Source organism: Ambystoma mexicanum, chromosome 6q (assembly GCF_040938575.1).
Source record: "Ambystoma mexicanum isolate Mex_15411 chromosome 6q, UKY_AmexF1_1, whole genome shotgun sequence".
Taxonomy (NCBI): Eukaryota; Metazoa; Chordata; class Amphibia; order Caudata; family Ambystomatidae; genus Ambystoma; species Ambystoma mexicanum.
In genome coordinates, this window is record NC_090937.1 from 652,531,236 (window position 1) to 652,556,635 (window position 25,400).

Below are 25,400 nucleotides of genomic sequence, written 5' to 3' on the forward strand. Positions count from 1 at the left end.
AGACAAGTGGTTTAGTACAGCTATCTCTTGCTATACCTTTCATATTGCCCCTTTTAACAGATTTAACGGTCACAGACTGATTTGCATATTCCAGCAAGTTCACATGAATTTTAGGACTTTCTTTAGGCAGAATCCTGTGCAGTTCCCTTGGGGAACACTGCAAAAAGATTAAGACTACAGGAGCAAGCAGTAAACCCAATTGGTAGCAGTCTGCACCCCCCAGATTTACCTGGTAGCTGTGGATGAGCAGTCAGACCTCTCTCAAGAAGAGTAGGGCAGTATATAGAGTATACACAATAGGGCTAAAAACACAGTAGCGCAAACAAACACTGACCAGAGCTTTGTATACAAAGTATATAATTATTTATTTAAAACACACTTTAGGTAATATACTAGCACTCTAAATCAAAAGCAAGTTAAAACACAGTCAGGTAAAGTATACACACCTGCCTTGATAACTATCAGACAAGTCAGAGTTAAAACACCACGATTTGTTAAACAGATGTGAGCGCATAACCTGATAGCACTCCAATAGTTCAGTTAAAGGGAGAGAAAAAGGCAGAGCATAGAAATAAAACAGGTCCCAACACTTTTAGGAGTTCTCAGCAAGGGAATAAAGGCAGTAAATACTGTAGAGCCAAAGTTCATAGGCCAAGCCCACTTTAAAGAGAGCAAAGCGAAATGTGCCCAGGATCACACGGTTTAAAATGCACAAAAAGTATTTGCAGAACGTTCAAAAGAGGTTGGGGTGATTCAAGAATGTAAAGTTAGAAGGTCTGGGGCCAACCCAGTTGGCAAGCCAAGGATTTAAGGGACACCTTGGGCAAACCAAAGAAAGGGGGGCCAGGCAGGGCACAGTACCTTAAACAGAGAGGAGGCTCCAGCGGTGTCAGTAGTTCCTGGCAGTGGTTGCAGTTTGTTGTTTCGACCAGGGAAAGAGAGGATCTTCTGGAGGAGGAAACGTGGAGTCGTTGCACTGCACAGGGATGAAACCAGCCGCAGAGTTCGTCAATAAAAGGTGCATTCCTTTTATTCGCGGTCAAAGTGGTGAAGCTTGGCTATCCGGCCGCTGGGGTGCTTGGCACGGGCGATTCGACCAAGAGACGTCTTTGGAAGGCGAAAAGGGCAAACTGGTTGGTCCCACCAGCTCAGAGGAAGAAGACTCGTCCAGCAGAAGATCTTCTCTTGTTGTCGGGAAAGTGGTGAGGTAGTTGCAGCAGGGCTTCACCGGTGGTGTCATCGTTGCAGATGGCTCAGCTTTTTCCCTCTTCGGATTCTTAGGTCCTGTGGCGACTTCTGAAGTTCCAGTCCCAAAGGCCCTGCTTTTATTCAGAAAACCCCCCATTCATCAGCCTAGCTGTCAATCACACATGCTAAGTGGTGAGCCGGGTGGCTCACCACTGGGCCAATCAGAGTAGAGTGCGACTTGGGTTGCCGAGGCAACACAGTCCAGGGTGCCAATTCCCCCCTCCACCCTTCCTGTGGAACCCAGACAGAGTGGCGCCATTTGGAGGGCTTCTGTGGAGAAGCCCGCCAAAAAGTGGATCAAAGGGCTCAACCTTGGTCATAGTTACAGAGACAGACACGAACACCATTTTAGAAAAGAGTTCTGGCAAAAAGACCCAACCGTTGATTTCATATTAAATAAATAAACCAGTGGTATCTTCAACATTGCACCAAAAAGTGGTGCGTTTAAAATAAATGGGAAAATCCCGTAGGAAATATTCCGGTGGAATATTTCGCGTGGTAACCACTGCCACCAGCCAGAAACTCGACAAGGGGGGACTGGACAGTGCCCCCTTGAAAACAGACCCAGGACAAGCAATATAATTATCCCCTTCCAGTACTTCCACAATATGATGGTTTGTACTGGTTCTGTTCATAATTTAGGACTAGTAAAGTCAATGGTGACTTTACATGCCATGGGAGACAGTAGTCAGTCCCAGGGTATGGCGTCTATGTTTGGGGGTCACTATGACACCCCTGTGTTACTGCACTGAGGGTGCTGTGTAACACACATAAAAATAGATGATACCCTATGGAGCAGAAAGAAAACCCAATAGCCCATAAGCACACAAAAAGTCAAAAACATACCTCAAATCATGCCTAAGAGTGGGAGGAAAAGAGTCTCACTCTTAGCAGGAGAAAAAAACAAACCCCAAAACTCCAGCAAAGCTGCTGGGGGACTCACTAGGTTTGGGAAATTAGCCTTATAAGAGAATTCTCCCTAACAGTTCCATAGGTTGTTTGTTTCCTCAGAGTATTCTTATTTATGTAAGTCAGCCATGGTCTGTCTATTTTACGCAAATTGGACAATGTAGGCCTCCTGGGAGGTCTGGACATTATAACTTGATTTGCCACATCCCTACCTTTACACCAAGACACACAAAAAATTGCAGCCACAGCCAGGGGACCAGACACTATATCAACCAATGAGATTTCGCTAGGGTTCACTGGCTGAGGTACCATGGTGTCACAAGGCTCAGAGAAGTCACATTTATAGTGAATAGGCAGCCCAGTCTCAGATCTGAGCAGGCTGTTCCAGCATTCTGGGTCAAAGTTCTAGCAATCAGTTTGTGGGGCACCTTGAACATTGATTTGGGCACTGTTGTGAATGGAATCAGACAAGATTCAGGTGCAGCTTTCCCCCTTTGCTGATGATGTTGGTGCTCAGTAAGAAGGCGATCCTCGACCAGCACAATTTGCCCCTCCACATCTGCAACCACCTTTTGTAAAAAACACTCAATGGTGCGCAAGTTGGCAATTTCCTTCCTTTGACTATTACCCGGATTGAGTGGGCTAGTTAATTTCTGTTTTGTCACTATGCTAGGAATAAAGCCCAGATATGGAAAGCAATAAAAAAGCAATAAGATCGAAGTAATGGGCTGGTGAAGTGACTGGGTGAATGCTCAGACTACCATACGAGGGTGGTTGTATATATTCCTATTGTTCCTGCTACTCTAATAGGGTGCAAGTAATATAGGGTGCAAATGCGTTCCAAGGCCACAAGTAACCTCACCGTTAGAAGCCCACCCAGCCCAGCACAAACTACAAAAGGATAAGGAGGTCTTACGGGGGAGCGTGGCCAAGCAGCCATGGAGTAGGCTGCGATTCCTTGGAGCTCCGTGATCCGACTTATTGATCCGCAAAGCGCATGTGTTGACGGCTGATTCCAGCAGAAAAAAGATACTGTATCTGCGTGAATACCTCAGGCAGCAGATGAGCGTATCGGCGAGAGAAGGTGGACACAGCAGCGGGAGTTAGGCTACTTTGTGTCCTGATCCGGGAGCAGCGTAATTGATACTAAGATGGCGGCGCGCCAACACAAAGAGACCCTCGGCGGCACTTGAAATGGGGTGCCAGGCGGGCAGTGAATGGGCTGCAGGCGTGCAGCAGCTGATGGAACAGTGAGTGGCCGACTACCTGAGAGAAGCTCACAAATAGCCCGGGCTGACGAGAGGACGTATGCAGTGTCGGGCCACCTGGCCATGAGATAGGCGGCACGTCCTCGGCGCTCCCACTGAACTGGGACGATGTACACACGGAACAGACAAGAGGAATGACAACGTACCCACAATAGGTTGGAAGCAACGGGCACGCAGGGACTACATCCCGAAGCCGCACCGAGGAGTGGAAGAACAACTACGGACAAAACAAGTGACGCCGAGACCTGTACCGTCCGAAACAAAATGGCGACCGATCCTGAACAAAGGATTACACTGGTGGACCGTGAAGCGGCCTCGTAAGGATTGGGATGCATATGCTGCTTAGATCAACCATTGCGGCCTGCAGACGCAGCAAGTGGGTATATGCACCCTGTATGTACCACCAGCCTCTGATAGGCACAGAGACCAGAAAGAAGCATCAGGAATGCAGAAGCCAGCACCCTGCTGATAATAGGCACGGACACTAAGAGGAAATTGTGACGTGGGAAGTTACAATCCACCCGAATAACAATTTCATGTGCCACAATAGGCGTAGGTTGGTATACAGAGACCCCAACGATTTGAACAACAACTAAACAGCACCGAGCCGGAGCCAGACACGTGGGCAAGGTTGCATCATGTCGGTGAAAAGTCTGAGAACCAAGACCAAACAACCCACAATGAAGGTCTTCGCGAATACGCAGAGGACCCCTACAACATCGGAGCGGAGCACGGCTGCGACTACTGCGGAAGAAGCCCCAGAAGGAGATAAGCACCAGATCCTGGAGGCTATAACGGAGCTGAGCACTAAGTGGGGCGCGGTAATGGCGGACTTACAGACAGCCCTGGAGAGCAAAATTGATGCGGTAGGAACTGAACTTACCCTGTTACGGCAAGATGTCAGGGGGTTGGCGGAGAGAACATGTGGGCTGGAAAGTGCCGTAAAGACCAATACTGATGTCAGCACAAATAATGCCAAGGAAGTTCATGTGCTCAAACAGCAGGTTGCCAACCTTGAAAATCGGGTGGAAGAAGCGGAAGGAAGAGCGAGGAGAAATAACATACGGGTGGTCGGCCTGCCGGAGGGGGAGGAGGGCCAAGACCCTACAAACTTCGTGGAAAACATGATCCTACAGGAAATAGGAGCAGACAAGCTTTCGCAGGGATTCACGGTGGAGCGGGCGCACCGCTCCTTAATGAGGAAACCACGACCTGGGGCTCCGCCGAGACCCATCATCGCGAGGATCTTGAACTATAGAGACAGGGAGAAGATCCTGGAATATTTTCGTAAAGGCGGAACAATACAGAAAGCATCCGCCAACATTACAGCATACCCGGATTACATGATGCTGGTGCAGAGACAGAGATACAGCTACGTGGCCGTCAAGAGGAGGCTGCGAGCAGCAGGCATCAGGTACATGCTTCTGCACCCGGCAAAGCTGAAGGTGCTACATAAGAGCAGAGCTCTTTTGTTTGACACTCCTGAGGAGGTGGTAACGTGGAAAGATCTGCAGGGCTGCCTGGAAAAAGAAGTGGACCGTGACCGGCAGGAACGGGACGGCTGAAGAACTGGTGCCACAGGCATTGAGGGGGTAAGAGGGAGGGGGTATCGAATTATAACGGGAAGCGAGACCGGTTGAACAGTGGGTAGCATTCGGGCCTTGTGCTCGGCATGGACTAGAATATAGTGGGCAAAATGTAATTGGAAGCTGCATAGGGTTAACACAATGCGTTATACATTTTGAAATAGGAGCAATAGGATGGAAGCAACCCACCCCCGAAATACTAATCGTTAAGTGGCCATTAGGGCGACATCACCCTACTGAGCCCGGAGCATAAGCTTATGCTGGACAGGGCTAGATGTGGGGGTGCCTGAGATCCAGGGATGGAGCTGGGCAACAGTTGGGGGGGGCGTTGTTGGGGAAGGGATGGGTGGGGGGAGGGAAGGGAGGCGGGAAGCTTGGGGTGTATATAGTTATGGGGAGTTTAGATCAAACATGGGCCTACATGGAAGAGCTGAAGAGTTGCATCTGCATAGCATGACCGGGAGGGTTCGTTTGGAAATGGGGGAGGAAGATATCAATGCGCTATGGGAGATCTCAGGATATTAACGTGGAATGTCAGGGGACTTAACAGTTATATGAAGAGGAATAAGGTCATGCTGTATTTGAAAAGGCAAAAGATAGATATTGCACTGTTACAGGAGACGCATCTGATGCGGGAGAAGCTGGAGCTAGTTGGGAAAAAATGTAAAGGTGATTGTGGTGGGTTTGTCGTACTCTGCTTACGCTAGGGGATTGCTTGTCTGGGTGGCGCCGCATGTCGCGTTCCAGCTACTACGGGGAGTGGCGGAAACTGACGGGAGGACGGTTATATTGAGAGGGCTGGTGGAGAATAAAGAGGTATGCATCGTAAATACGTATGCCACCAACCCAAACACGGCGGCATACTTCAGAACTCTGTGCACCAACCTTAGTATGTGTGTGGGAAACAAGGTTATTTGGGGCGGGGATTTCAATTGTGTAATGAACCCCATGGTGGACAGATCTGATAGCAGGATTGACAGGCCCACCCTAGCGGCCAAGCATTGCAGGTGTTACTAGATGATTTTGGCTTGGTAGATGTATGGAGAACAAAACATCCTAATGGTAGGCAATATTCGCACTACTGAGCCCCGCAGCAGCTACACACGAGATTGGATTAGGTCTTTGCCACGCCGGATGTAATGGCAGAGAGCACTCAAATAGAATATAAGGGGAGTGTCCTCACAGATCACTCGCCCCTGGTCCTCGGGTGGCAATACTGCCCCCCCGAGAGTGCGGATCCCGACATGGCACCTCCGAGCAGAGGCACTGAAAGATTTGGTCTTTCGAGAGGACATAAGAGATGAGATCATTAACTATTTTGAAACAAATACTGGTAGTGTTGACTCGGCGGGTACACTATGGGAAGCTTTTAAGGTGGTGATGCGGGGGGTAGCCATAGCTAAGTCAAAGGGCCTGCAAGGTGGGGTTCTGGCTGACCTACAAAGAGTAGAAGATGAACTAGAAAGAACATTAGAAAATGGCAGTGTGGACACAGAGCTAGTACTTGAACTACAGCAGCAGTGTGCGGAACACTGGGAAAGGCTCTGCAACCTCAATTATAAAAAGTATGTAGAAAGACAGCACGCGGGAGGGGATAAAACGGGTAGGCTTTTAGCGTGGCTGTACAAGAGCGAAACCCCTAGACCCCCGATTAGTACGATAACTAGAGAAGATGGCGAGGTAGTAGACACTCAAGAAGGAGTCAACAAGGAATTTGCGGATTATTATAGGGTGCTATACGGGGACAAGGAGAGGGGTAGTCAAGAGGAGATAACCAACACACTAGAAGATGTAGGACTGCCCAATATAAGTGATGAGGAAAGGGAAGAGCTTGATGCACCAATTACCTTGGAGGAGTTGGAGGAGGTTGTGAGGCAGTTGCCCACCAATAAGACCCCAGGAGCAGATGGGTTCCCTAGCAAATTCTATAAAGTATATAGAGAAGAAGTGCTCCCCCAAATGCTAGAAATGCTTAACGAAGCGTTTGAGATGGGAAGGCTGCCGGAGTCACTCAGAGAAGCGATTATAATACCGATCCCTAAACCCAACAAACCGGGGTATAGCTGTAGCTCCTACAGGCCTTTGTCGATGCTGAAACAGGACAGCAAGATATTGACGGCTGTCCTGGCAAACAGATTGCAAAGAGTAATTAGCAAATTAATCCATCCAGACCAAACGGGCTATGTCCCACATAGGAATATAACCCACAACCATAAGCGACTCCACTGGGTGATCGAATGGGTGAATAGGAATGAAGGAGAAATGGCGATTGTATCCCTAGACGCAGTAAAAGCATTTGACTCCGTTAAGTGGCCATGGCTGCTGGCGGCCCTGGAAGGTTACGGAGTAGGGCCGGGTTATATCAGGTGGGCGAAAATGCTATACAGCGAGCCACTAGCCAGAGTTTGAATGGGATCAGTGATATCCGAGAGATGGCAGCTTAGTAGAGGCACCAGGCAGGGGTGTCCCTGGTCCCCGATGCTTTACATTCTAGCCCTGCAGCCCCTAGCGATATACTTCAGGCAACAATATGATACGATAGGTATTGAGGTTGGGGGGGAGCGGCATCTAATATCCTTATATGCGGATGATATGTTACTATACTTGAAATACCCGGAAGAAAATCTTCAATATATCCTGGAAGTGATGGAGAAGTATGCGGGGTTGTCCGGCATAGCGTGAATCCTCAAAAATTTAGTATATTCCCGCTAGGTAGCTATAAGGGGACCCCGGAGGAAAGGTTGTCGGTGTTACAGATGCCATGGGTGATTAGTTCTTTCCGTTAACTTGGTATAGATGTGTATCACACGGCAGAAGAGGAACATAAGCACAACACTGAGGTAGCTATTGAGAAAATCCAGAAATGCATGAAGTTTTGGGAGAAGTTGCCCCTAGCAAAGATGGGACGGGGGGCAATGCTTAAGATGGTGGTCCTACCTAGGCTTTTACATTATTTTAGTAATATCCCACATGATACCCAAGAAGTTTTTTGCTAAACTGAATAGTGTGTGCAGGGACTTCCTATGGCATGGTACCCGGAATAGAGTTGCGCTATGGAAGTTGCAGAACTTCTATGAAAAGGGGGGTATTAAACTGCCCAATTTTGAGGTCTACTATGTAGCAAGTCAACTACAATATGTGGCCAATTTGCTCTCCGACGAAGTGACCCCTGAACTTAGGTTGTTTGGGCAGGATTGTACCCCATTTTACTTAAGGGAAATGATATGTTTGCCTGAGTCAGATATGAAGGAACACCCTAAGATGATGATGCTAGGATGGAAAATGTGGCGTTGAGCGTGTCGGATGATGGAGGACCCATTCCCGTGCTCCCCGCAAGTACCGCTGGTTGCTTTAGCAGGAGGGGATAAGCAGCTGAGGGTGATTATCAGAACCTAATGGGAATCGGTGGGGCTGGTACCGTTAGGGGACATCTGGCAAGAGGGTACCATTAGAGATTTTGAAGAACTTGGGGAGGAGGTGGGATTACATACTGGACAATATGTTACATACAATAGGATGGTTCAGAAAATTCGGAAAACGTGGCCTGAAACAGTATTGGCAGAGGAACCAGATGCTACTGTGGGGGCAATATATGACATATCGGAAGGGGGGGCATGAGATTTCTAGATTGTTTGTATGAGATGGTGATGACCAAGGTTGGGAAGGAATTGACACATTTGAGACTGGATTGGGAAGAGGAGGTGGGGGCCCCAATGGGAGATGGGATGTGGGAACGCGCCCTGGGATATCACAAGAAAGTGTCAAGAAACGCCAGACTTAAAGAAATACAGCTGTATATAACGCATAGAGCATACATGACCCCTCTGAGGATATCCAAGTTCCGAAACGCTGGGCGACAGGCGTGCCCTAAGTGCGACATAGAAAACGCTGACATGACACACATGTTTTGGTCATGCCCAGTAATCGAATGTTTCTTGGGTGAAGTGGCACAAAAATTAGCGACAAAGGGGGTCACGCTTGTCACAGATATGGCCTGGGCTTGCTTGCTAGGAGGGTTCCCCAGATCACGGAAACTTAAACATGTTGAGAAACTGAAAGACTTGGCATACGTGCTAGCAAAACGGAGGATTGCCGTGGGATGGAAGAAGTGCCACAAGCCACGGGTGGAGGTATGGTGGAAGGAGTTACAGAAATGTGCGGAGGCCGAAACGATAGTATGGCAGGAGGCGAGCAACATGAGTGGGGAGGAAGAAGTGGGTACCCTGATGGCATGGAAATTATTAATAGCGGAACTGTTCGGATCTATATCGGACCCAACGGAATCCGAGGATAGTGAGACCCGGCCACATGTAGCAGATACTGAATGCTAAGTACAAATAGGCTCATAATGAAGGGTGGGACTATGGGAGCAGTGGCAAAAATATGGAAATACAAATGGTGTTTAATGGAATTGTTGTAAACTGCACTGCGTGTTGGGTTTGTTTGTATTGTTGTTTGGTTTGAATAAAATTAATTAAAAAATGTTTTTTTTTTAAAAAAAGGATAAGGAGGTCTTACAACAGTAATTAACTCCAGCTCTCCCAGCAGGATTGCAGGGCTGTGCAATATGACTGCACAATAGCTTGCAGATGAATGTTGCTACAAACCCAGTCACCACAACAGTGATCCAACAGCACAGAGGCTTGTCAGGAGAGAGATGTATTCTGCCCCCACATTGTGTATCTAGAACTTGTTCTTCTAGAGTGCAGAAATGGATAGCAGAGTAGAAGGGGAAGGGGACAAAGGTAAAGATGAATAGGGATGGAGTTGGTGATGGTCTGCATGCATCTAGACCTGGGGTAGAATGATCAAAGCATGGGGTTGATCAGAAAGGATACATGTGTATTGCTCATGTAAACTAGGGAATACTTGTGTAGGCAGCTTCCAGTAATTACATAAATAGTACTGAAATTAATTAGGAAGCGGCTGTGTGATGGGCTAAGATGTACTCCTGCATACCCATGAAGCATGGAGGTGTGTCTATTAATTAGGCGTTACCTGACAGACCCGAGAGTAATGCATAAGGGAATGCCCGGCCGAAATATCAGAAGAGACAGTGCCCAGAATGGACTGCATGGAAATGATATGGCATTGGCATTTATGATATGGCATTTGTAACGCGCCTATACACAGGTGTTTCAAGGCGCGACGAGGCGGGGAGGAACAAGGGGAGACAGACAACGATCCTACTAGGCCAGGTGTCATTCAGATCGCGCAAGTGCAGGGGTGGGGGAGGGGGAAAAGTGCAAGGGGAAGGGGAGGGGAGGAAGTGCAGTACAAAGTAAGTGGCGTAAAGTAATAAATAAATAGGGCCAGCTGGTGGCAAGTGCAAGGTAAGTGCAGAACAAGTGCTGGGAAAGGGGGGGGCTGTAGGGATACAGAGACAGTCCCGCAGTGCAGAGGGGTTCCAGTGCATCAGTGCAAGTGGAGAGTGGCTGGGCCCAGGACCGAGGTCGTTTAGAGTGGTCCAGTTGCAGAATCAGTGCAGTTTCAGTGAAGGATATTAGCTGTTCAGCAGGGGAGAGGGAGAGAGAAAGCAGAAGCAAAGAGGAAGGTTTTGAGGTGCTTCCGGAACCGGAGATGGTTCTCCTCAAGTTTCGGGGAGGCAGGAAGGCTGTTCCAGAGGGAGGCCCCTGCCGTGGAGAGAGATCTACCCCCAGCTCGTTGCTTCGAGAAGCGGCTGACCCTGAGGGAGTTGGAGGCGGATGAGCGAAGGGCTCGGGAAGGAAGATATTTGGGAAGAGAGAGTTGAAGGTATTTAGGACCCAGGCCCCAGAAGGCCTTGTGGACAATGCAGAGGGTTTTGAACTTTATCCTCGCAGCCACTGGGAGCCAGTGTAGAGATTTCAGTCCTGGAGAGATACGGTCCCTGGGCTTGAGGCCAAGGACAAGTCTCGCAGTTCTGTTCTGGATGAGTTGCAGAGGGCGGAGAGTGGAGGCAGGCAGATTAAGATAGAGGAAGGGAAGAATACCTCTGAGGAGGTGCAGCTGGTAGTGTGACTTCTTAGCGACGTCAGAAATATAAGGAGAGAAGGAGAGTGTGGAGTCGAAGATGACCCCAAGGTTTTTTGCCTTGCAGGTAGGAGCAGGGAGGGGGCCAAGGGAGGCAGGCCAGAGAGCTGCAGGGAAGGAGGGAGTGGGTGTACCGATGAGTAGAATCTCAGTCTTACTGGCATTAAGGCAGAGGTCATTGGCGGCACACCATTCCTGGATAGCAGACAGACAGTCAGAGATGAGGGAAGGAGAGGGGGAGGCTGAGGGTAGCCTGAAAATGAGCTGGGTATCGTCCGCATAGCACTGGAAATTAGGGCAGAGAGCGGCGATGCGGTGGGCAAGGAGTGCCAGATACTGGTTGAACAGCCAGGGAGAGAGATTAGATCCCTGGGGGACACCACAGGTGGAGAAAAAGATGTCGGAGAGGAAGGGTAACGAGGTAGACCAACTTTTTTTGTGATCCGTTTCACAAGATACCGGTGAATCATTAAACTGCAGACAATACCTCTCAAGTTAAATAATATACACAAACTGTACAAAATTATACGAAGTGTTAAGAGAATAACAAATATATTTTTCTAAAAAGGAAAAATAATTAATTAGCATCCAACTGCTAGGTCTTCACCTAGTGCTTCAAGTATGCTCATAATACAACCAGTCCTATGTTGTACAATATATGGCTACATTCACACTTCATGTGAGACCGTTTATCTAGATTTGACTCCAGTCTTTCGAAACAGACACTTGACCCCCCCATACTGACCAACCAAGGGGGCCTATTTAAAAAACAATAGAAAGACGCATCTTTAAATGCCGTTGCATACATGTGTTCATGCCCTTCCAAGAAAGTAATTGTTTGATTTCCCTCCTGACTTATTTAATGAAAGCCTTGCACATTTTCAGACATCCCATCTCTGAAACTACTCAAGACCTTTCTTGTTTAATAAACATTATGCATCATGCAGTATTCAACAAAAAAAGTCACGTTACTTTGCTGCCACAAGCAAAGAAATATGGTAACACAAATGCTAAAACAATGTATTGGGGCAGGCAAAATAATACAAATAAATCAATGTATTATGACTCAAATCAATCTATGTCAACAGTAATATTTGGAGAGTTCCTTATCGCATAGACTATGAGACATTGGGCCTCATTACGAGTTTGCAGGTAGCCATGCCGTTTTTAGCGGCATGGCTACCCCCAAACTCGGGTCGCTGTCCCGCCAAATGGGAATTACCGGGCCATTCCGACCTTTGCGGGCCTGGTAATTCCCGTTCGCGGGACCCGGACACGGTAAATCCCCATTCCCATTTGAGCCCCCATAGGGCTCAATGGGAATGGGGAGGATGCTAACAACGGACCCGTTAATGGCGGGTCCGTTGTTAGCATCCTGTTCTGCTAGCGGGTGCCGCTCTGCACGTCTGGTCTGTCCAGGTGCACAGAGCAGGACCCCCTGCAGAACTTGTAATGTAGCGGCCTGGTATGAACGGTGCCGGTCCCTTACCGGCACCGTTCATACCGTGGCCGCCACAGTTGTAATGAGTCCCATTGTGTATCATCACATTCCAAGATATAAATAGTCCCCAATGGGTGCAGAAGACTATAGCCTCAACAATATTTTTTCACAGCAACTATTTTAACACTCAATGAATTTGCTAAAGTTGTCACTTTAAGTTACATGCACCAATTTCTACATATTATTTCCAGAAATATTAATAAGATTATACTTACAGCTGGGACTTCATTTGAGCAGCACCTTTGGGCAATTGATTCATGTACAGATGAACGTTTATATCCTGTTTAAGCGTTAACAAGTTAGATGACGGTTCAGCACAAAATATAGATTTTTCCATCATGCCAGCATTTCTGTTATAGAACAGTAGAAGCTGTCGATAAAAGTAGCTAAAATACAAACAAAATTGAAAAGGTTTACATTGATTACATTATTTTGACAATGCTGGCAACAAATCTAAAAGTTACTCAACACTGACTACTGTACGAAGTTCATAGTGTTCCTTCCCCCAGGTATGGGCCTGGATAAATGTTTGCACAGCAAAACACGTTTATACTAAAAAGTGAAGCAAGCAAGCAAGAGTGCATGTGCACGACCAGGCCCGGCTGCACTCCGTCCATGGCTTTACCCCTTAGTCCTTTCCACCCATCTATGCTGAGACTAACAGATACATAGGATCGGTAGGGAGGCAGAGAAGGAAGGTGAACATTCCCCCGTTATGGGAGAATCCAAAGAAGAAACCAGATAAGGGTATCATAATCTAAAAATAGCCAAGAAAGTTTCGAAGAACTGCCTGTCAAAGGGGAGCATCATCTAGTGAACATGGATGAATGCAAGCAAAAACATTATTTAGAAAACCACCTGGTTGCCTTGCATATCACATGGATTGGAATCACCCTTTGAAAAGCTACTGATGCTCCTTTGGCACAGGCCACAGATGGCTTTAGTCCCATTTTGAGGAGAAACCTTTTGCACTTTGCAGGCTGTTCCAGAATGCATGACATTTCCCATTGCAATATAAAAGCTTTAGTGGCTTGTTTGTTTTGGTGATCACCACCACACATTACACAGAGCCACTCTGATGCTCTCAACACTGTCTTGCCCAGATTAGATTCAAGCAGCAAATGTATGTTTAAAGAGTGTAGTGCCAATTCTGCTTCTTACAATGGGGTCAGAAACAAGGTGCAAGGAACATTCATTATTATTATGTATTTAATGTAATACGGTTCAAAAGCACTTTTCCACATATTAAAACTCAAATTACAATAAATATGTTAAACCATATAAAAAATGCCATACAATGCAATACAATACAAATACAACATAATATAATACACAAATAATACAAAACATTCGAAATTCACTAAAATCAATGAATTTGTTTCTTTCAACATAACAGCTTTGCGTTCAATCAAACATATTCTATAAAGTGCAAGGTTACAGCAGTGCTTTTAGAGTTGCGGCAGAAATATCACAAGGCTGGTTCTTTAATGGAGCCCATACTATGAGCAAAGACACCCAGATGACACACATAAGTGGGCTCCAGTCGATTGAATTCAGTCTCCATTATGCTGTTCACTTTGCAAATGCGAAAAGCTCTCTTATCTGATGGTAGATTAAGTGCTGGACCAATTGCCGACAGCAGAGGAAGACGATTAGTGCGCAGTAAAAATACAAATCTACATAACAACGAGAGGGGCAAAATAAAAGAAAGGGTTGAGCCGTTTTATAATTATAAAGCACATAAGAAATTTGGATATATTATTTCAATTTAGCTATATCGAAATTCCGACACCACTCCCATGTTTCTGTTTTTAATATAAATTATCTCTTTAATTCATAAAAATCCTTGTCCCAATCAGGGAGCCAATCGATCATCTGACATTTTTCTTTTTTTTACAGATTCAGCAGGACCATCTCACCCGTGAGATCTAATTTCCATTCTTAAAGAGGACAACAAAGGGCATCTCGGGGCACTTAATGTCTCAATATAAAGCAGCACCCGCTTAAACAGTACAGTAGCTTCTAAGCCGATGAGACCAAGCTCTAATCTCAAAATCTCCATTGGAACACATTGAGGCCGGCCAAAAAATCTCCAAAAGCGAGCCTCAATGTTCTATAGTCAAGTAAGATCATGCATAATCAGGCTCTCGAGGCCATAGAGGATTGCTGGACAAAAGCATTGTTTATGCATCCGGATGGTACCCTCCAAACTGAAGCCTCCCATCCGTTGTGTGAATTTGCTCATTAAAATTGTTAATTCGGCCGCCTTTCGTTTTCGTGACGCTATATCATATCCATGACAAACATTGATTTCAACAACCAGGTATTTAACCAAGGTATTTATAACAGCTAGTATATTCGATAGCTCCAGCAGGAAGCACAAGTTTAAGCCTAAGGACAATCCCATAAGAAAAGAGCATGATATGTGTTTTACTCCCATTGATGACAAGGAGATTCTCCTCAGCATACTTTATAAACATTTATAAAAATTATTCTCCTATAAAAATGTAGTCAAACATGAAGGATGTCTTCTCAGAACTACATCTTCTTTGTAAAAAAACGAAATGGCTCAGATGCCAATAGAAAAAATGCAACTTGCTAAACTTGGTCACTGATGCCAGTGCCACAACAAGTGCTGTCTTCAAAGTAACTTATTTAATATCTACAGGGGCCATGGCTACAAAAGATTTATGAGACAGTGATAGGAATAACACATTCAAATCCCAAAGCAAATAAGATCCAACCAGAGGAAAATGATGCAACAGCCCTTTAACAAGAAAAGATTGAACACTGAATTCAGATTAGTCCCTAGTCGTTTCAAGTGACGGAATAAGAACATTCAGAGAAAGAAAAAGGTTTTATGTGACTCCCACCGCACCCCACAACCTTGTTTTGTGTTCCAATAATGTTTCACTCAACAAGTGCTGCTTGGCTTGAACAGTGCAAGATATGTTTGGTCGTAGGAAGCATCTTGTTGAAGCATCACTTGTCTGCTTGGAATCTCTGTTCATGCAACGTTGGATTTGTTTTGGAGCCTTGACTGTGCTTGTTGCTTTAATAGCAACGTTACTGAGGTTAAGACATGCCCTTTTTGGTGCCGCCTATTTCGGTGAACGTCCTACTAATACGAGTAGGCTCGCGCACCAGCACGCGTGCACTCGTGAGGAAGCATTTTGTTGAATCATCGCTTGTCCGCTTGGAATCTCTGTTCATCCAACGTTGGATTCGTTTTGGAGCCCGGACTGTGCTTGTTGCTTTAATAGCAACGTTACTGAGGTGACTTTATTATGGACAAATTGTCACGAGTGCCTAAGTTATAAGTGTTATTTACATCTCACTTATACTTGTTTTCTAGTCATATGTTAAGGCATGCCCTTTTTGGGGCCGCCTATTGCAGTGAACGTCCTACTAATACGAGCATGTGCGCGCACTCGTGAGGAAGCATCTTGGTAAAGCACTGCTTGTCCGCTTAGCCGCGAAGTCGCGGTGTGGTGGGAACAATCTTTTCTATCTGGTAACAATTGAGGTTTCATAACAAGAACAGAGTGCATGTCTGCTTTAAACTTAAATCGTGCATGCCAGATCAGTTAGGCAAAACAACCACCATGTTGGCAACTGGTGCGATACATACAGCCCATACCACTATTACATTAACACCAGTAAATTCATCAAAGACCGTATGTAGCTTTGGGCTTCCTGTTAGTTGGCATGTACCACATGCTGAAGTGAATGCTGGGTGGTTGCCGAGAATTGGACAAAGCAATAAGGCGTCCTTGTTTAGCGCTGGTGTGCCATGGTATCAAAAACCAGCACATAACAAATGTTTCTCTGCTGGTTTTTTCCCGGAGCATGATGCGCTATCCACCCAAACCATTCTACATTCAGCCGAGAACTAGTTGAAATCTCACCTTTCAAGTGACAAAGTTGACGCCGCTTTAAACCACTCGGTGATTAGTCAAGAAGCTTCAGAAATTTCAATATTCGCAAGTCAATGCGAATCCCCCGATTTCGATCTGCATTGACTTACGATCTCAGAAAGAAAAATACTCCTTAGACCTATCGGTTTGTTCAAATTCCTTATCTTACGCACATCCAACCCTGTGCCCAAAAAGTCGGCCTGAGAAACAATTAGATCTAAAGTCAAACTCTAGCACGATTAAATTGACACTCAAAGCTATTAACACTTCTTTAATAGGTTTATCCAAAGTTTTGGCACAATCGACTCAACTTGATCAGCTTGCTGCAGGAATGACAGCGGTATGTAAGGATTTGCTGACATAATTAAGCCTTCTTGTTCAGAATATGAATGCATCTAATCAATCGGTTGAGAAGAAGCTGCAGCTGTAGAACCTTCTGTTGATTCAGCCCTTCTCAATATTCCTCACATTATTCGGCCGGTAGAGGAACCGATCATTTTGATTCTTGATGAAGAAATAAACAATTCATGGACTAGCATAGAACCATTAGAGGAGTATTTATGTGCCCTGCAAAATTTATCTGTAATTGATAAAGGCCCTCTGAAAAAGTTGTAAGTGGCACGTGGTGCCATTTCTAAAAAGAAAGTAAAGGGCACTGCCACACAAAAAAAGTCCAAAAATCTAACTAATACGAAAAATCCTAGAAATAGTCTGTCTACTTTCTTTCGTGCATTGACGGCGCCAACAAGAAGTAACATCATAAAGCCAATGCAAACATTACTTTCGGTGGTTTCTGCGGGTCCCACACAGGTTACACCGGTTGTACTGAAACGTGTAAACATTCTGGAAATAAACCATCATCAGCCGTGTCGCAAAGAAAGAGTCTTACACGAACATTCACCTTGGATTATGCTCCACTGAATGATTTGGTAGAAGTGATTGAACAGTCAGAGCAAAAAGATCTAAAAAACAATCATGACACCGTTACAGAAGCTGATCAACATCTTAATGTGATGAATGCTCAACCGATAACATTGCAGGATCAAGGCGTGGCTTATTCGATTGAGACTATCAAAAAAGCAGTGGACACCTATTTAGAAAACAGGTTGTCCTAATTAATATCTAATTCACCACCACAATTAACTCAATTAAATTCTCAATCGCGTACTGGAACGCTAACTCACTTAGCAGAATTGGATAAGCAATTGGATACAGCACAGTTAAATTCTGTTCAACTAAAAGATCATTTAAATCTATTGATGAATGCACCTCCAGAATTTAAGCAACATACGGCATCATTAGTGGCCGACAAAAGTGTGTTGAATCTTACAAAAATAAATAATACACAGTTCACAATGAAGAAATGTCACTCCTTGATCCTGAAATGTTGAGTTGGCCCATTCCGAACTTATGATCTGAATAGAAGCAGTGTATTTTAACGATGTGGTAGATCTAGAAGATATTGAGACAGGAGACATATGTCAGGTGGAATTTGTGTCCGATAGCGATCTTTCAATAGTGAGAGTGTGGATACTTTCTGGCGTGGTGTTAAACACAATTTGGAAATCAAAGATGACGCTGTTTGATATGGGCTTTTAGTCACCCAAGATCCAGCGCAAGAACAAACTAATCATGGCAAGTCTGTGCTGAATAAAGCAACTGATTATCAAAGGAATACATCTTATGCAATGAGGACATAACCATCAAATAATGATAGTTTGACTCACTTTTCTCTCGCGAGTTGGAATACACGCGGGAATTCGCATCTTCAAACTTCCATAACTAAGCTATCCACATTCGACATATTGGCGTTACAGGAGACGTGGCTTACTACCAACCCCATATGGGATAACTATGAAATAGCGTTGCTGCCAGCCTGCACCGTAGATAAAGGAAGACCGTCTTTGGGTCTATTGGTAGCAGTAAGAATTAATGCAGGGTTCTCTGTTTCTACATGGGCATCGTTTAGCCCTTTTCTACAATTAGTTAGAATTTCTTGGCAGCAATATAATATTGCATTGATAAACATATATCGTAATCCAGTAGGGGAGATGGATGGTATATTTTATCTTGAGTTGGCCAAGCTTTTGGACTTGATACAGATAACAGCAGATATGACTGCCACTATTTTAGAGGGTGTTAGGGAGAATTCTCATAAATGGTTGATTTCCCTTACCTAAAGAGTCCCCCTGCAGCTATGCTGGATTTCTAGGATTTTTTTCACCTGGTAAGAGAGTGAGCCTTTTTTCCCACTCTTACATGTGTTTTGCTATGTGTATTTCTACTTTCTGTGTGATCTTGGGCACTGGAGCCTCACCTACTCCTTGTGCACCACTTTTTGTGTGCGTTACACAGCACCTTCAGTGCAGTGACACAGGGTTGTCTTTGAGACTTCCCACTGACTCCATTTTTCCAGGGCCGACTATTGTCCCCCAGAAACAGGTAAAGTTGCCATTAACTTTATTTAGTCACTTTAAACCACAGACCCAGTACACCCCATCTTACATGGAGTATTGGAAAGGGTTAACAGTTATCCCTTTTTATCTGTGCCTCTTGGAGCCTTGTTTCGCTCCCTTAACATTAAGAGTTGGCCGGTGGCAGTGGTATCTACCCTAACTTTTCTACTGCGATTATCTTATATACCGTGGTAATGTTTTAGGCTATTATATTAGCCTCAAACATAAACCCGCTTGACCATATATGTTTTATTTTGGTTCCGGCTGGGTTTAGTCGCCATTTCTTTTTGTTAAAGTCGTTCTCGTGTTTTTCTCTACACGCCAAACCAGGGATGACTCCTTTGTTCGTCGTCTTTTGCAGAAGCCCTACTTAAGGCGCCTGATAGTCTAGGTAGGCAGGATGTGAGGGAGGGATCTTCAGACCCCTGCCATGGGTTCCCTTGGTAACCCAAGTCGCACTCTTGTCTGATTGGCTAAGGGGACTGGCCTTGCCAGACCAGCCACCCAGCTGCGTGATTGACAGTCAGGCTGTATGAATGGGGGAAAACTGCATAAAAAGCAGGTCTCTGGGACTGGAAAGGCAGAGTCGCCACTGGAACGAAAGAACCAACGAGGAGCTGATGGAAGAGGACCCCTACAACGACTGAACCACCCGGTGAAGCCCTGCTGCAGGTCAGAATCCGACGACAGAGAAGATCCTCCAGGAAACTTCTTCCCTTGAGCTGGTGGGCCCAACCAGTTCGCCCAAACTACAAGCCAGGACCCTTCCTCTGGTCAAATTCGCTGTACAGAGCTACAGTGGGCCGGATAGCCAGGAAGGTCGGACCCTGCTTGGGTTTTCAGGCGCGCATCTTTTATTCCTTGTTTGGCACTGCTGCTGATTTCTTCCCTGGGTTGTGCAGGACCCTCCAGTCTTCCTACATCTGATCAGTCCGACAGTCGCTTCAGGAACCGTGAGCCTGCAGGAACTACCAGGAACGTCTGCCTCAGCTAGAGCCCCCTCTCCATTTTAAGGTACTGTGCAAATCCGGTTGTGCGTTTCACTCAACCGTGGTGAAAGTGTTTGAAATCTTTCTCCAATCCGGGGGCTTGTCCTTCTCTTTTCTTTGAACTAACTTTTCTACCTACCAACCTCGTCCGGAATCTGTGACACAAACTTTACCGCAAACTACCCTGAACTGTGTGATCTTGAGCAAAAGACTTTTGACCCATTGGCTTTGGCCCCAAGCCTTTTCTAGCTGATCTCATCACTGTAGTCTCTCTTGTTCAAATTGCCCAGAGTACAGAGTACTTACCTGTTGGTTTTGCCTAATTTCTAATAACTTTGTCTTTCCCTCCCTATTAAATTGCTGGAGTGCCATTTTGCTCCCATTTCATTTGTGAGCTTAACTTGTCTGGAATTTAAGGGAAGTGGTGTGGTGTATTTATGACTGTGATTTTGATCTTGCTTAGAATAGTGAAATCTTATAGAAATGTTGAGTAAATAAATATATATTCTTTTACTTAGAAACCTTGAGTCAGTGTTTGCCTGAATCATAGTAATTGCTGTCCTTTGTGTAACTATTTGTACTGCTCACTTACTCTTGAGATAAGTCTGGCTGCTCCGCTACTGCTACAACTATGACTGTGTAGTACAGGCTTGTACCAAAGGTGACATTCTACTGTCACTTGTAGTCTTAATTGTGTGTAGTGTTCCCAAAGGGTACTGCATATAATTCTGCCTAACAGTGTGAGATCTAAATCTAGATTGCATTAATAAGGTCATAAACTACAAGAAGTCAAGAGATGGACCTCTTTTATAGCGGAACGTAACTTGCAATCGACTGCGCATGTGCGAGCCAGCCGCGCATGAAGATCTAAAAACACCGGGCGGCCGCAACCAAAATCCTGTACTACACTGGCCCCCAGGCATCAATCCAACCCAGAATTGAGCCAGTACCGAGGCGGTACTGACTGAGTGCCCCCCGCTGCAATCCCGCAGCGAATCAGAGCTGGAAAACTGCCGAATGGAACAAAAACTGTCGGTGGACTGACGGCCACCATCTTGGCTGCCACGTAGTGGCAAGCTGCCTGTCCGCCTTCGAGTCACTGCAACCCGCAGAATGTGCTGCTGTGGACAGCCCAGCTGCCTGGAGCGGATACATCCTCACTTCACACCCGTGACGGCCGCCGGAGCCACCTGGGACCCCCCCCTCCCCGGCCAACTCCCATGAGGGACCAGACTCCAGCTAAGAGGTCCTGAGAGTGTACAAGCCAGTGTACAAGCCAGCAAGCCAAGGTGAGCGACTCCACACGCGCCCATACCGCACGTGAACCACTTCGCGGCGGAGGTGGAGTGGGAATACCCCCCTACAGAGGACACCTGCACGGTCCACGGGGCATAGCTGACACAGCACGAGGCGCCCCAACGGAACAAATCACCCAACCAGAGCGGGACTATTACTCGCAGCTACACCGCCCTGCACCCACAGTGAAGCAGACCACTGGCCATTCTTCCTCCCACGGTGCTGGTGCGGGAATCACGCCACAAGGGGTCTGACAGCAGGGCACCACCTTCCTAGTGAGCCGCAGACCTCCAACACTCTATAAAAACGGCAGAGTGAACAGCCCGTGCGACGGGCACATGCGCAAGGCGCACATAGGCACAGGCCCTGGGAGCTGCTCGATAAACTCAAGGCCCAGGCGAGCACACCACACCAGCAGGCCCCCTGGCCCTCCGAGAAACTGGCTTTGTTGTGACTGACGACCTACCAACTGCCCGGTGGTACACCACCGTTCACCCATACTGTCTCAGGACCTGCATAATGATACAGGACGCCAGCTAAGAGACCTCAAACCACTGGACCCGCCTGCACTGAGAGGCCTCCGGGTTGACCACGTCATGGAAAGCCCACCCAACACCTCCACCTCGGACACCGCCTCCGAGACTCTGATCACATAGCTGCCACCACCCTGACGCAGGTACAACAGTGGTCATCCCCACAGTGCGTGCAACGTCCAACTAGCCACAGCTGGCAAACTAAGGGAGAGGGATCTACCCCTGTGCAACCAGGGGAAACCTCATTGGCACCCCGCCACCCACAGCAGAGGTCGGCATTATAGTGGCTGGACACACGCAAAACTCTCGACGCCAAGCCTGACCAAGGAACTGAAACGACTTATCTAGACCCCGCGCCTCATTGAGATCGCCTACCGGCACCATAGGCAAGGCTAAGGCCAAAAGACAAACCCTACAAAGTCAAATGGACCTCTTCACAGTAGGGGCTCCTCCCCGACCTGGGACACAAACCCTAGAGGGGGAAGAACCCAGGGAAGATACTCAAGACCCCCCTATCTCACTAACCGACCTAATGAGAGCGATTGGCGGCTCGAGAACCTCTCTGGAACTCAAAATTGGAGGGCTATCTGCGGAAGTGTCCTTCCTCCGCCAAGACCTACACAACCTGTTGTCCAGAGTCAGGGAATCTGAACAAAGAATATCAGACACGGAAGACACGGTTCGGCAACTAGAGCAGCAGCTGGCAGCCATCTCCAAGAAAGTTGACCAACTCGAATACCGCGCAAAGGACATCGAAGGAAGGGCGCGACATAACAATCTTAGAATTCTCAGGATCCCAGAAAAGGAGGAGGGCCCCAGCGCCAAACTCGTCCAAGATGACTGGCTAGCTCATTTCTTCGCCCCCCCAAAAAACTGTCTGAATTCTTCTCCATTGAGCGAGCACAGAGTGTCCACTGGGCGACCCACCCCCGGAGCCCCGCCAAGAACGATTATTGCACGCCTTTAAAATTTTCGAGGCCGAGATGCTATCCTCCAGATGGCCCAAGCCTTGGGCCCAATCGCATACAACTGATACCGCATAGGGTTCTAGCCAGACTACACCAAAGCGATCCGAAAGGCCCACCAATCTTTCGACTGCGTGAAGAAGAAACTTCAATCCGTGTCGATCAAGTATGCTCTCTTCTTCCCTGCATTACTTAAAGTCCATCACAAGGGCATCACCCATCTGTTCTACAACCCTAAAGAGGCCTGGGAATGGCTTGCAACACAAATCCTCAATGGCCCTGCCACCCGACGTTCGCCTCCTAGACCACCGGGATAGAAACCCAGGCCCAAACAGCTCTCACCCCCTTTAATCCCTACGAGCCTGGAAGCTGAAATGCCACAGCACCCCGACAAAAGCACCACTGAGAACGGATGAGGCCTCTACACTGCAATGACCGGGCTGCAACACGACTCCACGGGAACTCTAACTCTGCGGCCGCCACATTCCATGTGGTGAATCTACCACCCCAGTCCGGGTTACCCCAAAGCAGTTTTACAGTGTACAATTCAATGTTTGGGCGACAGGTGCTTCCAGTTGGGGGGGTGGTGGGGGAGTACAGGGTGGGGGGAATTCTACGGGTATTGGCACTGAACCACAGGACAAGAAGGCAAGACATCCATCCCTCCTGGCGCAAGAAATACAAACACCCCACCCACTGGGTCCGAGATACCCACAATACCCAGTTTCAAGTCATGCAGTTACATGGCAGCCTTCAGCCAACTCCTTGCAAGAGATACATCTGGTTACTCCAGGCTTATACTACGCACCCACTGGCAGCGATAGACCCAGGTACGGGAGACACCAAACAAAGATCGAGAGATCACAATACACGGACCAGGAGGCTACCAAGACATGGGATCCTCTTTGATGCCTCAAAACGAGACCCATACATCTAGGGCAAACACTGATAAACTGTCCCTATTGACCTGGAACGTCAGCGGCCTAGGCTCCTGCGTGAAATGCAGACCGGTGCTCCAATACCTTAATCGATACTCACCAGATATTGCCCTCCTCACGGAAACCCACTTGATCGGAACCAGCAACGGTTTCTTCAGAAGGTCCAATTACCCACATACATACCAAGCTGGGTTCACAAAAGGTGGCAGGGGCACGATGATACTCATCCACAAACTGGTACCACTACAGGTCAGGAAAGTACGGACCGACCCCCGTGGCCGGTTTGTAGTGCTACTCGCTCACATCTGGGGAGAACGATGGGGCCTTATTGCGGTCTACGCTCCCCTTACACTCACAAAGGAACTCCTTGGAGAACTACAGAATGTACTGTTAGAGGAGGATGCAGGCCTGTGGGCCGTAGGAGGGGACTTCAACAAAGTTATGGAAGTCACTGTTGATAGATCTCACAGAAGATCTGGAACTCAACACGCCCCGACCGCTCTGTACACTTTCGCCAATACACTGGAATTGTCGGACACCTGGCGATCACTGCATGACACTGATCCCGGATTCCAGTTCTACTCCAGTGCACACAAAACATTCTCGAGAATTGACTATTCCTTCATCCCCTGCAACATGTTCCACAGGTTTGTATCCGCTGAGTTTCTGGCAAGAGGCATCTCAGACCACTCCTTGCTCTTTAAAACTATGAAAAATGCTCGCCACCGACAGACACCACCTGGCACCTGAACACAGATCACCTGAGGAGGCCCGAAATTGCCGACAAACTAGAGAAAAAGACCACAGAATACTTCAAAATAAACGAAGGCTCAGTGGAATGCCCAATCTCGATATGGGAGGTGTATAAATCAGTCCTTCGTGGAGAAGCCATCTCTGCAGTGTCAGCCCACGATAAACGACACACCTAAAAGATTGTGGACACCGAAAAACGAGTTTGAGTGTGAAGAACAACTCCTTGCGCAAGGAACAAAAATCACAAAGGAGGCCCTGATAACGGCCCAAGAAGCCCTCAGTAACATATCTCTGGATAATGCACAGACAGCTCATCGGCTAGTTTGGAGCCAAATCTACGAGAAAGGGGACAAGGCAAATAAAACCCTGGCCTGGCTGGAGAGGCGCAAACAAAGTAAAGGGTATGTGCGGACCATCTTATCGCCCGAGGGGGAACTACTAACTGCAGACTCCGACATAGTAGAAGCAAAGCATTCGCCACCTATTACGAAAAACTCTACGCCCCACCCATAAGGAACCCCAAACCCGCTCCTTCTAAATTTCTCGACCGGATCGAGGTCCCGAGACTCTCAACACAACAAGCAGACCTCCTAGACACTGATATCACCGAAACCGAAGTGCAAGATGCGCTTGCAAAACTTAAAACCGGAAAGTCCCCGGGCCCCAATGGTTTCCCAGTAGAGACCTGGAACTGCCTCGGCAACATACTAACTGGACACATGCACCGCATGTTCCTCCGAAGTAAAGAACAAGGCGCACGCCCCCTGGACCTCAGAAGAGCGTGCATAGTGGTCATACCTAAAGTCGGGAAGCCTCCAGAAGAATGTGCCTCCTACCGTCCCATCTCGCTGATCAATGGGGAGGCCAAAGTCCTTGCCTGGGTACTGGCTAATAGACTACTCAAGGTGATCGAGTCCCTCGTCCACCCAGATCAATGTGGGTTCATGCCCAACAAGTCCACCCGCATGAACTTACGCAGAATCCACCTTGCCCTCGACAGGGCCCCGGAGATACGTTGTCCACTGGCTC

At 47.1% G+C, this 25,400-nt stretch overlaps 1 protein-coding gene across 1 annotated transcript in view; it reads right to left on the bottom strand.

Annotated features, from left to right (window-relative positions):
- The window catches only part of ADAD1 (adenosine deaminase domain containing 1), a 1,643,060-nt gene that overhangs the window by 896,512 nt on the left and 721,148 nt on the right, over positions 1-25,400 (bottom strand). Inside the window, exon 8 of the mRNA XM_069631143.1 lies at positions 12,740-12,910. Within this exon, the coding sequence (XP_069487244.1) occupies positions 12,740-12,910 (171 nt within the window). The remainder of the gene's footprint in view (positions 1-12,739; positions 12,911-25,400) is intronic.